The sequence below is a fragment of the Salmo salar genome, chromosome ssa06 (assembly GCF_905237065.1).
Source record: "Salmo salar chromosome ssa06, Ssal_v3.1, whole genome shotgun sequence".
In the NCBI taxonomy this organism is placed as follows: Eukaryota; Metazoa; Chordata; class Actinopteri; order Salmoniformes; family Salmonidae; genus Salmo; species Salmo salar.
The window spans coordinates 26,395,208-26,411,738 of NC_059447.1; the positions used below are offsets into that span (position 1 = coordinate 26,395,208).

A 16,531-nucleotide genomic window follows, 5' to 3' on the forward strand; every position below is an offset into this window, starting at 1 on the left:
TTGCCTCATGTTAAAATGTTTATCTCAAATTCAAAATGCTGCAGTATAGAGCCAAATTAAAAGTTTCAGCATTACTGTCCAAATAATGACATAGTAATATAATTACATACACACATCCATATTCATTATTAGTCATCATCATCATCTATTCTAGGGTACTACCACTGAGGTATAATAATAAGAACGTGTACTGCACTCTGGGAGAATCTCAATTGCATTTCTTTGATTCTTCACTTCCCCTCCCCATTGAGCTCATCCAATTGGGAGTGGTTTCCCCTAGATAACACAAATCTGCTTTTTGGTCTTAATTTAAGGTCAGGCATTTTCTGTGTGGTTTAAAAAAATAAAAAATAACTAGTGAAGTCAGTTAAGAACAAGTTCTTATTTACAATGACAGCCTACCAGGAAACAGTGGGTTAACTGGCTTGTTCAGTGCAGAACGACAGATTTTTGCCTTGTATCGAATCCCAGAGCTGACAGCAATTTTTCAGTTACTGGCCCAACACTCTAACCACTAGGCTACCTGCCATGGTTAAGGTTAGGTTTAAAATCAGATTTCAAGAAGATAAATTGTAAAATATAGCCAATTTTGACTTTTTGGCTGTTTTATTCTCCCTCTGTTTGAATACATCCTACATTCACTGAAATAATCACTTATCTGTCTATGATGGACTGGTGCATAATGCACTAGATGCCCTGCTTTCATCCAAATAGATCATTACTTCAATGAATGGAGGAATTAATTACTCGGCTATTTCAAAGTATTACAGGGGCCCAATTTAAAAACCCTGCACTCCACTGCCTGCTAGTCAGCTAAGCACCTATCAGCCAATCAAGATACACACAGCACCACATTGGTGGTGTGGCAAGCGTAGCGATACGTCAACTCTGCCAGCGTGGAATACGGAGCGCCAGTCCAGGAAGTTAACATTTACAGGAGTTAGCGGGATAACGAAGCTGTTCAGCCGTCAATATTATAATATTCCCCACGTCCATAAAGAGTGGATAGGCGGCGTATCCTTTTCTCAAGCTTTTCAACTGTCTGAAGCCACCGCGTCACAAAGTAAGCACAAACGGGCTGTCAATCTTGGTGTGGTCCAAGCGGTAACGCTAGGCAAACTATGGCTAGCAATGCTAGTACGGCTAGCAGCACCAACAGCGGTAAGCCAGCTGTCATTGCTAAGAATTACGCGGAACTAGATGTATTTCCTTTATTCACGCAATGTGGCATTTAACCCTTGCATGTCCTTGTTTTTTCATGGCTTATGTCGTCAATTAAGAAGCTGCCACCTTCCATTCATAAAACAGCTTATCATCGTGATGACGATGCTGTTAATTTGTTATGGATGGTCACGGATAGCTGACTGACTAGCGCAGTTGCCGCGTTCAAAACAACTGGGAACTGTGAACTCTCCCACTTCAGCGCCCCCAAGACAACTGAGAACGCGGGGGGAAACGAGCTCCGACTGGGAAAATCGTTTTGAACTACAATACCGATGCTGTGTTTTAACATTTAGAAAGGTCAATAATCATCGCTTTCAAACCGATTTTCGAAACATGCTGATATGCCCCTTTTCATATCAGCAATAAATAAAATAAAAATATACACTTACTTTAGCAGTTTTGCACATATCCACAAGATGTGTGTGCCTCCAGTCGACGAACTACACTTTCCACAGTTACGATTACACACAGATATTTGGAGCATGCTAGATGGCTATTTAGCATAGATGGCTACCTATCTCTTCCGTAAACAAGTAATGCAACTTGGAGATATGGCTGTGTAGTATTTTAATTTGATATGGAAGATACGTTAGTTATGTTTCCAAAACCGTAAGGCAAGCGATGCGTGTTATAGAGCAAGCGTCAGGGCTCTTAAACTCCCCTGGTCAGAACATACTTCAGTAGACAACCAGAGAGTCATCATGATCAAGGATGTTATTTATTGGTTAACAGACATTTACTGAAAGACAAATATTTAGGCAGGACATAAATATATTGAGTGGCATGTTGTAGAAGCAGAAAATCAGGTTTGATGAAATCAGCCAGGTAATCCAACTCTATCACATAACAGGTGTATCCATAACCACACCCATTATCATTTCAGACAGAAATTAGGGCCTTGAGGCACCACTGGTAATGAATAGAAGTTATAGTCAGACTGTATTTACTTTCAACTGCTTCTCCAGTCGCCTGGAATTGGCAATAACATGAGCTAGACTATGGTAGAGTCTGTTACATCATGCCAATGTCAATATTTGACTAATATTAACAATTAGATTGACCTCTGTCTACTATACCTCTGATCCACCTCAATGTGCAGTCCAATAGGTGACAGAGGAGGGTAGAGGGAGGATTAGTGTTAAATATAAGGCTTTAGAGGGAGAGAGAACTGGAAGATGTGTTTTTAGCTAGTCTCTGGCTATGGCTCTGTCTAACTCTTGAGATGGAATGAGGTATCCATCTGCTTTAGTGTCTTTTTGCTCAGTCTCTGACTTCTGACCGTAGATGATGGTCGACCCCACACTCGCTGAAATGGGCAAGAACCTCAACGAGGCCATGAAGATCTTGGAGGATGGCCGAAAGTAAGCTTTTATCAATTGGTGTTTGTTCATAAAGATGTATTACACTGGCTGTTAATGACACACATATCTTCGCACATACTGTATGTTAACACAAGTCAGATGCACACACCTGAAGGACTATCTGACTTGTTTGTTTTGTTTGTTTCTCTCCAGGGCATCAGAACCGGATGCAGATAGACGACAGTTCAGCAGGTGTAGTATCCCTGGACCCCTACAGGGAGAGTGAGTACAGCAGATACCCCTGTTTCTCACTCTCAATCTAGTGTCTTTCTGTCTCTCTCTCTCTCAAACATACAAATGTGGATGGTATTTCACAGAAGCAATGAGTTCCCTCAAGCAACGCGTTGTGTGTTTTGTTCCAAACTTCCAGTGGGCAGGATGTGGCCAGTATACTCCAGCTGGTCCAGAATCTCATGCATGAAGATGAGGAGGAAGACAAGCCAAGCCATCGGTAGGTCTGACATTAAAACACCACTACTGAGAGCATATGTCAGTTGGAAGGCCATCTTAGAATTTTCTTATCAGTATAATAAGAATTTCCAAGTGAACAAAAAGAAGTCGTTGATAATATCAATAAAAAATCTATCCAGTTTATTAAAGTTGCAACAGGGAGACGCCTCCAGAACAGAGGCAGAGAAAATGTCTATCTGGCCTCTTGGAGACAGGCCCTTTATATTCTAATCAGTGTTCTGTAAAAAACAGCCTAAGAGGCTTGTAGGAAGTCAAAACAAATTGCAGTGACATTGTCAGCTGCTACAGAATCACACCGTGTTTCACAGAATACAGTAATAATCAGTGTCCTTGTACCTCTAGTCTGGCGTCAATCACTATCAACAGAACCTTGCACAAACAGAACGTGAAAACATATAAATATGCTAAGCATTGTGTTAATCACTCTTCACTGTATATGAACTTTATTCATCTTAAATATTCTCAATACAATCAGTATAATACAGTTTATCAACATCACGTCTTTGTGACCTCACTTCCTGTGTGTGTCTTGTCCCCCAGCAGGATGCAGAATGTCGGAGAGCAGGGTCACATGGCGTTGCTAGGACACAGCCTAGCAGCCTACATCTCCGTGCTGGACAGGGAGAGACTCAGGAAGCTGATCACACGCATCGCGTCTGACACAACACTCTGGCTCTGCAGACTCTTCAGGTGTGTGTCTGTGTAACAGTATAGCTTCCGTCCCTCTCCTCGACCCCAACCTGGGCTTGAACCAGGGACCCTCTGCACACATCAACAACAGTCACCAATGAAGCATTGTTACCCATCTCGCCACAAAAGCCGTGGCGAGATGGGTAACTACTTCAGGTCGCAGAGCGAGTGACGTCACCCGATTGAAACGCTATTAGCGCGCACCACCGCTAACTAACTAGCCATTTCACATCGGTTACATCTGGGTCTGTCTGTCGAGTGCATGTGTGTGCTTGTTCCTGGTGCATTGCTAATTTTGATGTCCTGCCAGGTATGAGAGTGGCTCAGCATACTACCATGAAGATGACAGAGAGGGCCTGCTGAAGGTGTGTCGCCTGGTCATCAACACCCGCTATGAGGACTACTCCACAGAGGGCTACACCGTGCTCAACTCCAGACAGCCTGTCATTTACCAGAGCGCCACCTGCAGGCCTGGCCTGGGACAGCACCTCTGCAGCCAAGTAGGCGTAGAAGCAGGCATAGAAACGCATTGCGTGTTCTTACATGAAGACACACAGACAAACAATTTTGATGTTACTTTAGTGTTATAAGAGAAGATATTTCAGAAGTTATTCAATGTAGATTGACTTTAACAGAAATCCTCTCTTCCTCAGCTGGGTCTGCCTCTGTCCAGCCTGTGCACCGTCCCCTGTAACACCATGTTTGGATCCCAGCACCAAATGGTAAATCAGCCTCATTTAGATAGGGCTCATACAATGTACACTACATTACCAAAAGTATGTGGACACCTCATTCCAAAATGATGGGCATTAATATGGAGTTGGTCCCCCCACTTTGCTACTATAACAGCCTCCACTCTTCTGGGAAGGCTTGCCATTAGACGTTGGAACATTGCTGTGGGGACTTGCTTCCATTCAGCCACGAGCATTAGTGAGGTTGGGCGATTGGGCCTGGCTCACAGTCGGTGTTCGATGGGGTTGAAGTCAGGGCTCTGTGCAGGCCAGTCAAGTTCTTCCACACCGATCTCGACAAACCATTTCTGTATGGACCTCACTTTGTGCAGGGGGGCGTTGTCATGCTGAAACAGGAAAGGGCATTCCCCAAACTGTTGTCACAAAGTTGGAAGCACAGAAACGTCTAGAATGTCATTGCATGCTGTAGCGTTAAGATTTCCCTTCACTGGAACTAAGGGGCCTATCCCGAACCATGAAAAATAGCCCCTGACTATTATTCCTCCACCAAACTTTACAGTTGGCACTATGCATTCGGGGCAGGTAGCGTGCTCCTGGCATCCTCCAACCCCAGATTTGTCCGTCGGACTGCCAGATGGTAAAGCGTGATTCATCACTCCAGAGAAGGCAGCGAGCTTTATACCACTCTAGCCGGTGCTTGGCATTGCGCATGGTGATCTTAGGCTTGTGTGCGGCTGCTCAGCTATGGAAACCCATTTCATGAAGTTCCTGACGAACAGGTATTGTGCTGACATTCCATCCAGAGACAGTTTGGAACTTGGTAGTGTGTGTTGCAACCGAGGACAGATCATTTTTAGGCACTACGCACTTCAACACTTGGTGGTTCCGTTCTGTGAGCTTGTGTGGCCTACCACTTCGCGGCTGAGCTATTGTTGCTCCTAGACATTTCTACTTCACAATAACAGCACTTACAGTTGACCGGGGTAGCTCTAGCAGGGAAGAAATTTGACAAACTGACTTGTTGGAAAGGTGCCATGCTGAAAGTCACTGAGCTCGATTTTAATACACATGCCAGCAAAAATAGACAAATCCACTAATTTGAAGGGGTGTCCACATACTTTGTGTGTATATATACATGTGTGTGTATATAAACGCGTGTGTGTGTGTATATAAACTCAGCAAAAAAAGAAACGTCCTCTTGCTGTCAACTGTTTATTTTCAGGAAACTTAACATGTGTAAGTATTTGTATGAACATAAGATTCAACAACTGAGACATAAACTGAAAAAGTTCCACTGACATGTGACTAACAGAAATGGAATGTGTCCCTGAACAAAGGGGGGGTCAAAATAAGTATCTGGTTTGGCCACCAGCTGCATTAAGTACTGTGGTGCATCTCCTCCTCATGGACTGCACCAGATTTGCCAGTTCTTGCTGTGAGATGTTACCCCACTCTTACACCAAGGCACCTGCAAGTTCCTGGACAATTCTGGGGGGAATGGCCCTAGCCCTGACCCTCTGATCCAACAGGTCCCAGACATGCTCAATGGGATTGAGATCCAGGCTCTTTGCTGGCCATGGCAGAACACTGACATTCCTGTCTTGCAGGAAATCACGCACAGAACGAGCAGTATGGCTGGTGGCATTGTCATGCTGGAGCGTCATGTCAGGATGAGCCTGCAGGAAGGGTAAAACATGAGGGAGGAGGATGTCTTCCCTGTAAAGCACAGCGTTGAGATTGCCTGCAATGACAACAAGCTCAGTCCGATGATAATGTGACACGCCGCCCCAGCCCATGACGGACCCTCCACCTCCAAATCGGTCCCGTTCCAGAGTACAGGCCTCGGTGTAACACTCATTCCTTAGTTGCCTTGGTTACAGGGTGTGGTGTCTTTCTCTCGCATCCCGCCGATCTCAGGGGCTCTCTAAGGGACTTGCTGGGCTCTCTCATTCTGTCTATTGTTGGTGGGACCAACCCTGTTCCCCCTGCCTGCTCATTCCTTCGAATCTGACCATCACCCCTGGTGAGACAAAACCGCGACTCCTCAGTGAAGAGCACTTTTTTCCAGTCCTGTCTGGTCCAGCGACGGTGGGTTTGTGACCATAGGTGACGGTGATGTCTGGTGAGGACCTGCCTTAAAACAGGCCTCTGTCCAGCCTCTCTCAGCCTATTGGGGACAGCCTGAGCACTAATGGAGGTGTTGTGTGTTCCTGGTGTAACTCTGGAAGTTGTTGTTGCCATCCTGTACCTGTCCCGCCGATGTGATGTTCGGATGTACCGATGCTGTGCAGGTGTTGTTACACGTGGTCTGCCACTGCGATGACGATCAGCTGTCCATCCTGTCTCCCTGTAACGCTGTCTTAGGCTTCTCACAGTACGGACATTTCAGTTTATTGCCCTGGCCACATCTGCAGTCCTCATGCCTCCTTGCAGCATGCCTAAGCCACGTTCACGCAGATGAGCAGGGACCCTGGGCATCTTTCTTTTGGTGTTTTTCAGAGTCAGTAGAAAGGCCTCTTTAGTGTCCTAAGTTTTCATAATTGTGACCTTAATTGCCTACCGTCTGTAAGCTGTTAGTGTCTTAACGACCGTTCCACAGGGGCATGTTCATTAATTGTTTATGGTTCATTGAACAAGCACGGGAAAGAGTGTTTTAAACCCTTTACAATGAAGATCTGTGAAGTTATTTGAATTTTTACGAATTATCTTTGAAAGACAGGGTCCTGAAAAAGGGACGTTTCTTTTTTTGAGTTTATGTATTTAAGATACTGGGGTGCCTGTATGTGGACTACCTACCATACTACCCTGATTTTTAAATGGAAAACAATATCTTTCTCCCTGGGTGTTTTGCTGTTTGCAGGACATTGCCTTGCTGGACAAGCTGATCAGAGAGGATGTGGAGACTGGGAAGCTTCCATTGCTGTTGATCGCCAACGCTGGTCAGTGGGGAATTCTATCATCTTTTTAATACAAGAAGTGGCAAAGAACACACATCTACTCTTTAAAAGTTTTATTTTCTCCAAGATTGTGTGCTTATTGAAAAACCTAGCATGGTGACACTTTAAAAAAAAATGAAATTTAACCTTTATTTAACTAGTCAGTTAAGAACAAATGTATTATTTACAATGATGACCTACCAAAAGGCCGCCTGTGGGGACGGGGGCTGGGATAAAAAAAAAAAGTGTATGTATGTGCACACACATCACAACAAGAGACAACACAACACAGAGACCTAAGACAACAACACAGCATGGTAGCAACACAACACAGTTTTACACTCTGAAGTGAAACAATGTTTACCCCTTGACCAACCAGGATGTTATTGTATGACTTACTTGGTTGATTTAACCTTTATTTGACATGTCAGTCCCTCTATCACTGACATATTGACCAAGACGTACTGCAGAGTGACTCAGAGCCTACTCACTGCCTGTCTTCCCAGGCACCCCTGGGGCGGGACACACAGACAAGCTGGGCCGTCTAAAGGAGCTGTGTGAACAGTATGGCATGTGGCTCCACATAGAAGGGTGGGTAACAACATTACACATACTTGTAATACTTCTAATATGTCTTTAACCAACCATATTGGAGGGGTTTGTAAATGCTTTATAACTGCTTGGTCTTTTCTGTCTCTCAGGGTCATCTTGGCCACCCTGGCTCTGGGGGAGGTCTCGTCCCCCGTGACGGTACGGATAGGATATGCTCTCCCATTCTGTGACCCTCCGAACTCTAAATTAATAAACTGTAAGATGCCTGTATAGTACGGTAATGTAATATGTCTACTATGTGTCTTTGCCCCCTCCCCTGTCCCAGGCGGCCACCAGGAGTGACAGTATGACCCTGACCCTGGGTCCGTGGCTGGGCCTGCCTGCTGTCCCAGCTGTCACCCTCTACAGACACGAGGACCCAGCCCTGGTACACTTTCTTCTTCCTGTTCTCTCTTCTTTGGTATCCCCTCTTAACTCTCTCCCTGTCTGTAGCTGTAGGGCCTTTAAACTTGCATCCTTTCTTCCTGCCTCTCTTGAAGTTACTAGAGATCTGACATGACTGGATTGGTGTAGGCTATGTGGTGGAATCTTTGGTTTCACCTATCCATTTGAGTTCTCTCTCTCCTGTGTTAGTCTCTGGCAGCTGGGTTGACCTCCAGTCAGCCAGTAGAGAAGCTGCGTGCCCTGCCTCTCTGGCTCTCCCTGCAGTACCTGGGCCATGATGGGATAGTGGAGAAGATTAGACACGCTGTAGAGCTCGTAAGTACTTTGGGTTAGTAATTACCATGTGGGTAAGCGATCTGTATTAATTTCTAACACCTTACTGCTAACAAACTGACCTGTGCCGTATCTCTTTTTGTCTGTAGAGCCAACAGCTTCTGGAGAAACTGAAGACTCTGGCTTCCATAAAGACTTCAGTAGGTCCACAACTTGCTGTTTAACTATCTACTACTATTAATGTATATGGAAAGCATTTATGCATTGAGGCTGTTCTAAGCAGTCATAAGCTGTTTATTGTATTTTATAACGCACTATGGGTGTAAACGAAGGCACTATAAAGCCATTACACATAGGTAGGTCATATGATGAAGGCCCCCAATATATGAGCTTTTGCTTGTTGAGTTTTAAGATTGTTTTCTAAAGTTATCCTATCATAAGATCACACAACTCTAACACATAAAACACCTTTATAAAGATGCGGGCGTCTGACGTCTGTTTTGTCATCATCAGGATGAACTTGACTCTGAGATCTCTTTCGTCGATGCTTTGACTATGGTAAAGAAACGGCACTGAGCCTCGCTAACAGAGACCTCCATCATACTGTCACAAAACAAAGACCTTGTTCACAGGCATCAGCTCTGAGCAGATAATGACCTTTATAAAATCTGAAACAGAGTGTGAATTTGATTGACAGATGTAGATGATATAAAGATCATTGGAACGGTGCAGTGCAGTAACTGCTGAAGCTGATCTGGTGAACAAGCAGTGTGTGTGGGTCTGGTTACTGTGTTGATGGTGGCTTTGAGTACCGTTTTGTTGTAGTGAGTGTCGTGTGTTGGAAGTGTGTGTATACTGTAGATAGTGAGCTGTTGGGTTGCCTTGGTTACAGGGTGTGGTGTCTCTCTCTCGGATCCCGCTGATCTCAGGGGGCTCTCTACGGGACTTGCTGGGCTCTCTCATTCTGTCTATTGTAGGTGGGACCAACCCTCTTCCCCCTGCCTGCTCTCCCCTTTCTTTCTCTGTTTCACTCCGTACCTGACCATGTTTGTCCACCTGAATGCCCTGAAAGGCACTGTATTTGAGACACCGCGCAAATCGAGGGCACTCATTTGCTAAAACTGCAATCAGTCCACTTCCTGATCCCTGTCCATTCATCACTACAGGCATGTTTTAGGCACAGCAGAGAATGTACTGTCCCTCCACCACCACGTCTTCACAGAATCCTGATGACTCTAAAGTTGAACTTTGGCCCAGGCGTCATCAAAGATGGACCTCACTGTGTTTACATTGTACCCCTAACAGGGTACAACAGTAACAATCCAACATTGTAGTACATACCCTTACTGTGAATTGTTAGAGGTGGGGAGAAATTACCAGAAGGAAATAGTAGTGTCTTTTCTGTGCTGAGATTTTCTCCAAAACTAACATTTGCCCGAATTAATGATTTATGTACAAAGTATACACAGTACATACAATATAATGGTCAGTTGTAAGAGTTAGTCATGTATATAAAGTCCATGGAAAACACAGCCATGTCCATTGTGAATGGAAGTCATAGGCATTGACATTTATGCCCAAACTTTTTTTAAAGTTGCATGATTTAACAATCTCCATGCAGACCAGTTTGACTGCTCAAACAGAGGATGTGTGTCACAAACCCAGGCATCTCCATAGCATCACATCACACAGCTTCTCCGGCCCATTCTCACACAGTACACCTGTTTGCATGTTAATGACAACAGAGTTTTAAAGGTCAAAGGTTATGATCCTGGATGTGTGGAACCTCACCTGTGTGTCTGTCTCACCTTTCCTGTGCTGCAGGTGGAGGATGAGCTCAACTCTCCAGTAGTCGTGTTCAGGTTCTCCCAGGAGACCAGTGCAGGTGAGTGGTTAACACTACTCTTCCTGTTCCAACACATTTTCCTCAACTAACCAGGAACTCTTATTCAGCTGCATCCAACTTACTTTAGATGCAATGTGTGCATTCAAATGATGTAATAATGCAATCAAATGAGAATCACGTAAATATACTATGTATTTGAATTTGGCATGTTACATGTAATAGGTCATAATGCTATGCCCTCTTCCCTCTACTCAGAATCCAGTGGTGGTTCTGTGGAGGGCTACTTTGCTGGAGAGAGAGAAGTGCTAGATTCCCTCAACAGATGGGTGAGCATTTGTATACATGTGTAACGGGTGAGACAATCTTGGTTGGTTGATTGGTTGATTGATTGTGTCTGCCTGTAGCTGTGTGAGCGGTTGGCACAGCTGGTGCCCGCCAGCGGGGTAGACATAGTGGAGTTGGAGGACGAGGGCACCTGTGTCCGCTTCACCCCTCTTATGACCGCCGCAGGTAACACACACAGACTCACCTGTAGGACACACGTACATACATCATAAAGAAAGGCACACACTCACCTGTAAAATAAACATTCACATGTAAGACACACACTCACCTGTTAGACATACCATAATTTGTATTACACACACTCACCTGTACAGTTAATGAAGAACACCTGATCATCGTCAGTCAATCCACCCACCATAGTGGGTGTTAGTCAGGCACAACTCTCCTTTTGTTGACCCTGTAGCTGTTGACCTCTGAACTCTGCCCTCTGACCTGTTCCCTCCCAGCCCTGGAGACCCAGAGGTGTGACGTGGATCTGCTGGTGGAGCGGTTGACTGAGCTGGTTCCTGTGCTGAACTGTACGCTGCGTCTCAGACTGGACTTCAGAGAGGAGGTGTACCGCCACTCTGCCCTCAGTTACATAGAGGACCTCAGCTGGCCTGGCCTGGGAGCCGTCAGGTAGGAATATACTGTTATTCATTCAGTATTAGTATCATTAGTAGCTATGTAATTACCATTTTACCATTCCATTTCATAGTAAATACCTGGTCATTTCTGTACAGTAAAATAATGTGCAACTGCAACCAAAATGTTTTGTGTAAAGCAATGTGACTTGTCCACAAAATGATTGTGTGTATCCACTCAGGTATGAGCCGAGGATTGAGGAGCTGAACGACAGTAAGAGACAGCTGGAGGTGGAGAAGATCAACAGTGAGCTGCTGGTGAAACTAGGGGATCTGGACGCAGACCTCATCTTCTCCACCGGTCAGTACTGTGCCTGTCCACAGCACAGAGCTCCTTTTATCACATCTGAAACGCAAGGTTTCATTCTTTCACTCAATTCAAGGAATGATTCAGACCTGGTTCTGATTCTGCCTGCTTTACCTCTTAACTTCTCTCCCTCCATCCTCAGGCTTGGAGTTCGGACCCGAGAAGGACTGCATATTTATTGGCATGGCAACGGAGGACCTAGACGTGGCAGAGCTAGTGGATATGATAGCCGCCCTGGGGAGGGACATAGAGGAGAACGGCAGGGTAACGCTATCTCCTTCTACTCTGTTTACCTACAGTCTGTCACTTCCTCCAATATGGCTGGTACTTCTGTTTACCTCCAGTCTGTCACTTCCTCCAACATGGCTGGTACTTCCAGATTATATAGATTTTTGATGATAAAATGTAATCAAATCTATGCAATACTACAATCCTATTGCATTGATTGAGTTGTAAATGACTTGTCTTCTGTCCCATCTTGTCACTAGCTATTAGAGAACATGACAGAGGTCGTGAGGAAAGGCATCCAGGAGGCAGAGCTCCAGCTCCAGAAAGACAACCAGGACAAGCTCATGGAGGAGGTGTGTGTGTGTGCGTATTTTTGTATGTGTATGACATTAATCAATGCTTTGTATACATGCACATTTTATGGACTGATTTGTATAAAAAATATTCACCATCATCTCTCTCTCTCTCTCTCAGGGTGTGTTGAGACAGATTCCTCTGGTCGGCTCTGTGTTGAACTGGTTCTCTCCGTTCCAGAGCACTGTGAAGGGCAGAACCTTTAACCTGGCTGCAGGTACACAACTGTGTGTGTGTGCCTTCTCCTAGGTTGCTCCTGTACATCTGCATTCCGGTGGTATAATAAGTGACTGTGTGTTTCCCATAGGTTCCCTGGACTCCACAGAGCCCACCTACTCCATGAAGGCCCAGACAGGTGGGCTGGCGTCACCAGAAACCCCTACCTCCTCTGCCAAGAGACTGCCAGGTATGGTCTCACTTAATCTATAGATGGGATATTCTTGTTATTTCGCAGTCATTCTCTTTTAAAATCAAGGGACATATTTTATTTATTAAAAATACTGGAAATCTTAGACTACTATTCTCTGATTCCTCCTCTTTTTCTTCCTCCACTTGCAGGACAGAGGCTGTTCCGGCGCGAGGGTGCGGGGGGCTCTGACTCCCACAGTGAGACCAGCTCCGTGGGCCAGGCTGAGGATCTCTCCAGGGAGAGGGTCCCACAACCCACCCCACCTTACCTTGTCCCAGACGAGGCGGTTTCCATGGCCCCTGAGATCTCAGAGACCCCCCAGGTGCCGGCTAAACCCGAGCCCACGCAGGAGAACGGCGAGGTGGGTACACAGGAAGGGGAACAGGAGGAGAGACAGCCTGAGGGCCAGGAGGCACCAGTGGAGGAGACAGGCAGATAGGACAGCCCCCAGGGCAGGGTTATTTGAAACGAGCTCTGAAAGGTTCCAGGCCAGTCCAGCAGGTTTTGCAGAGCAGGGATTCATTCCATTCTCAAATAATTCTTCCTTGCCTCTTTTCTTGACAACTGTCTCCTTATAGATCTAAAGGGACTGGAAACTGGGATGAGAGATAATTAGACAGCAAAGGCTTCATTTAGCCTACCAGAAGGGTTGTCATTTTATCTCTACTTTATTTTTTCTTTCCAGTCCCTTGATGACTGGGCTCTAGGTCAAGGACAAAGGGAAGGAACCAGGATTTCAGAATGGAATCCAGCCTTAGTCTCTAGGGTTGTGTCTGACTGTCTGAGGACTCAATCATTGTGGGTTAATAAATAACTATGTTGGAGTAGGACCTAAGAACTCTGGTCAAGCAGGAACTACACCTGAGGCAGGGAGTCAAAGGTGAAGGGTCGTCTGAGGACTTCCTGGTTCATGGCCTCCACTCTACTTCAGTCGGTCTCGTCATGGCCCGGAGGTAAAACGGCTTATATGCAAGCCAAGTAATGTGTGACTAACACTGGAAATAAAACAATTTTAGTTTGTATGTAATGTATACACACCTATTTCTATCCACTCAATCGCCATCATGATCAGTAAAACCAGCTCTATATAGAGGGAAATGTAGTAGAAAAATGAAAGCATACTGTGATATGAATTGAACGAGAAAGAATACACACATCCACCTGTTTCTGATCTTTAAACACACCCACAGTATATGTGCACTACCCCAATAGACCCTCCACGGTTTGTCAAACACCCTCCTGTTAATTTTTTCACATACTTGGGTCTGATTGGTGTATGTTTTTAATAATATGACCAATGGGGCTAACATTTCCTTACATCCCAAGCAAAGTCTTGCTTAACATGCATTCTGAGGAAATACTTTTTTTTTTTCTTTGCCAAAACATATAGTGGCTGTAAGTTATGTTGATGTTTCCCGTGAGAAAGACATACTGTAGCCTAGTAGCTATTATAATGCCTAGACTAATGATAACATATTTGCAGGTTAAAGGATTTGGTTTCGATGCAGCTGTTTAAAAAAGAAACGATATATTCCATTTGTTCTGTCCATTATTACTGCACTACCTTATTTAATGTTGCACATAGTATGTGTTAATCAAAACCTTTTCAATTCATTTATTTTTATTCTCAAAATAAGTCTAGAATTTGTTGCAATAACTACTTTGATGAAGAATTATGATTCCTGACTTGAATTGACACTATTTCCGTCCTGCTTCCATTACAATCTCTATTTGATTTCACATACCTTTTCTCTAAGCCCTTTGTCAAGGATCCAGTTTTATGTTCCTTACATACGATAGTCTTCAAAAGGGAGAAGTTACCTAGAGAATTTAACTATTCTCGACCTACAGCTCTAAAGGGGTTTACGACATGTTTTGTACACAGTTGTAATTACTGAAATGAAAGGTGTTACATTCTCGTTGCCCAATCATATTTCTGCTATGTAGTCATAAAAATTGGGAGAACTTTAATGACCTAGGGTGTCAGACTACTGACGTTACAAGGACTTTGAAATGTGAATCATTTGCTTATAAAACTGCTTTTGTATCCACTGTACAACACTGTGCCGTTAGACATTTTTATATCCAAAGCAGACAGAATGGAATGAGCTTATACTTTTAAGTTTTTCTTAACTTAGAATGTGCACTTAACTTGAAAATACAAACGTAATTGTTGTCTTCTGAATTTGATACTATAAAGATGATCTTGGTTCACTGTACTCTGATATAATTTCCGTTTGTCGTAAGGCTTTGTTATTATGTCTTTATCACCTTACTTTATTGAGGGCATTGTTTTCATATTCATTAAACATGTATGTACATGTTACTTTTTATTCCGCTCCTAATCAGCAATTCTGGTGCAATAATCTACTCATAGCAAAGGAGAAAAATAACATATTTAATGTTGAACTGGGAGTGTTATTTTTGATACACCATTAATTTAGTTTTCTGAAGTGAAAATATTGAATAGATTAATGTTTTAAGGACATAGGTGGTTGAAGTACTGCACTAGTATCATTGAAGTTCAATGCCTGTTTCGCAAAGATGTCTGAAAAAACACTGGTCAAATGTAATTTCATGGGATGGAAAGAGGGATATATTGGATTCTTCAATCAGCTTTATTAAAACATGATATAAAACAGGTTTGTGTTATCAATCATTTGCAGGGACTCTTGAATTTACAAGTCAAAAGTGTTAATCATTGTTAGTTACGAATGTATCAGTAATTCCACAGTCAACATCATTGAAATCCTGATTAGTACCAATGTCAGGTTGATGTGTTTCTCCCCATCAGAAATAACCAGTGGAATCAGTATGGGGAATTAAAGAACCCAAATACACTCTGCAATGCTCAAACCTTTTCCTCAGTGTTATTTCGCCCTGCCTTTGTTGATGCACCGTTTTGTGCTGCTGGACATTTTGCTAGACATTCTCCCCCTAGTGGCAGAATTAGTACTTTGCACCAAGGCCTCAGCTGAACCTCAGCAGTGTCCATACAGAACAAAATTATAAACGCAACATGTGAAGTGTTGGTCCCATGTTTCATGAGCTGAAAAAAAGATCCCACAAATTATCCATACGCACAAAAAGCTTAACTCTCAAATTTTGTGCACATTTATTTACATCCCTGTTAGTGGGCATTTTTCATTTGCCAATGTAACCGATGTGAAATGGCTAGTTTGTTAGCGGTGGTGCGCGCAAATAGCGTTTCAATCGGTGACGTCACTCGCTCTGAGACCTGAAGTGGTTGTTCCCCTTGCGTTACAAGGGCCGTGGCTTTTGTGGCGCGATGGGTAACGATGCTTCGTAGGTGTCAGTTGTTGATGTGTGCAAAGGTCCCTGGTTCGCACCCAGGTTGGGGCTAAGAGAGGGACGGAAACACTGTTACACCAAGATATGCAACAATTGTAACTTGACAGGTGTGGCATATCAAGAAGTAGGAGTATTTCTGTCTGTTGGGAACTCATTCTGGTTGGCTGGGCCTGGCTCAACAGTCACGTTAAATCCATAGATTAGGGCCTAACGAATGTATTTCAATTGACTGATTTCCTTCAATGAACAGTAACTCAGTAAACACGTTAATTGTTGCATGTTGCGTAAATTTTTTCCCCCCAGTATGGTTCACATTTATGGGAATGAAAACGATCTATCTAGAAAAAAGAGAAACGCACACCTATAAAGGCGAGGTGCTGGCTAGCGGAGTAGAACACTAGAAAATAAAGGAAAGCCGCACACTCTAAGAGCTCAGATGCAAAAATTTTATAACCAACGTTTCG

General features: G+C 44.0%; 1 protein-coding gene across 5 annotated transcripts; it reads left to right on the forward strand.

Moving 5' to 3' along the window:
- The first annotated feature begins 848 nt into the window (after positions 1 to 848).
- Positions 849 to 15,396, forward strand: LOC106606759 (pyridoxal-dependent decarboxylase domain-containing protein 1). 5 transcript variants are annotated; one of them, XM_045720046.1, is made up of 24 exons: positions 849 to 1,063; positions 2,509 to 2,585; positions 2,739 to 2,807; positions 2,956 to 3,036; positions 3,600 to 3,746; positions 4,057 to 4,246; positions 4,400 to 4,468; positions 7,299 to 7,377; positions 7,881 to 7,965; positions 8,076 to 8,124; positions 8,252 to 8,353; positions 8,560 to 8,685; positions 8,793 to 8,843; positions 9,536 to 9,616; positions 10,468 to 10,528; positions 10,745 to 10,815; positions 10,894 to 10,999; positions 11,281 to 11,452; positions 11,640 to 11,758; positions 11,907 to 12,028; positions 12,253 to 12,345; positions 12,467 to 12,563; positions 12,654 to 12,752; positions 12,905 to 15,396. In XM_045720046.1, the coding sequence occupies exons 2-24, from the start codon at positions 2,509 to 2,511 to the stop codon at positions 13,192 to 13,194; spliced, it is 2,436 nt and encodes an 811-aa protein (XP_045576002.1). In that variant the 5' UTR covers positions 849 to 1,063; the 3' UTR covers positions 13,195 to 15,396. The 5 variants fall into 5 exon arrangements, with proteins under 5 accessions (XP_045576002.1, XP_045576001.1, XP_045576003.1 ...); XM_045720045.1 differs by having other exon boundaries at positions 851 to 1,063; positions 3,597 to 3,746; XM_045720047.1 differs by lacking the exon at positions 9,536 to 9,616 and adding an exon at positions 9,157 to 9,201 and having other exon boundaries at positions 853 to 1,063; positions 3,597 to 3,746.
- Positions 15,397 to 16,531: the final 1,135 nt, after the last annotated feature.

What these genes read in the sequence shown, in the direction of transcription:
- LOC106606759 (XM_045720045.1), top strand. Translation starts at nt 2,509, where the DNA reads ATGATGGTCGACCCCACACTCGCTGAAATGGGCAAGAACCTCAACGAG. An exon ending in TGGCTCTGCAGACTCTTCAG is followed by an intron (nt 3,747 to 4,056) that starts GTGTGTGTCTGT and finishes ATGTCCTGCCAG; the next exon opens with GTATGAGAGTGGCTCAGCAT. An exon ending in AACCTTTAACCTGGCTGCAG is followed by an intron (nt 12,564 to 12,653) that starts GTACACAACTGT and finishes TGTTTCCCATAG; the next exon opens with GTTCCCTGGACTCCACAGAG.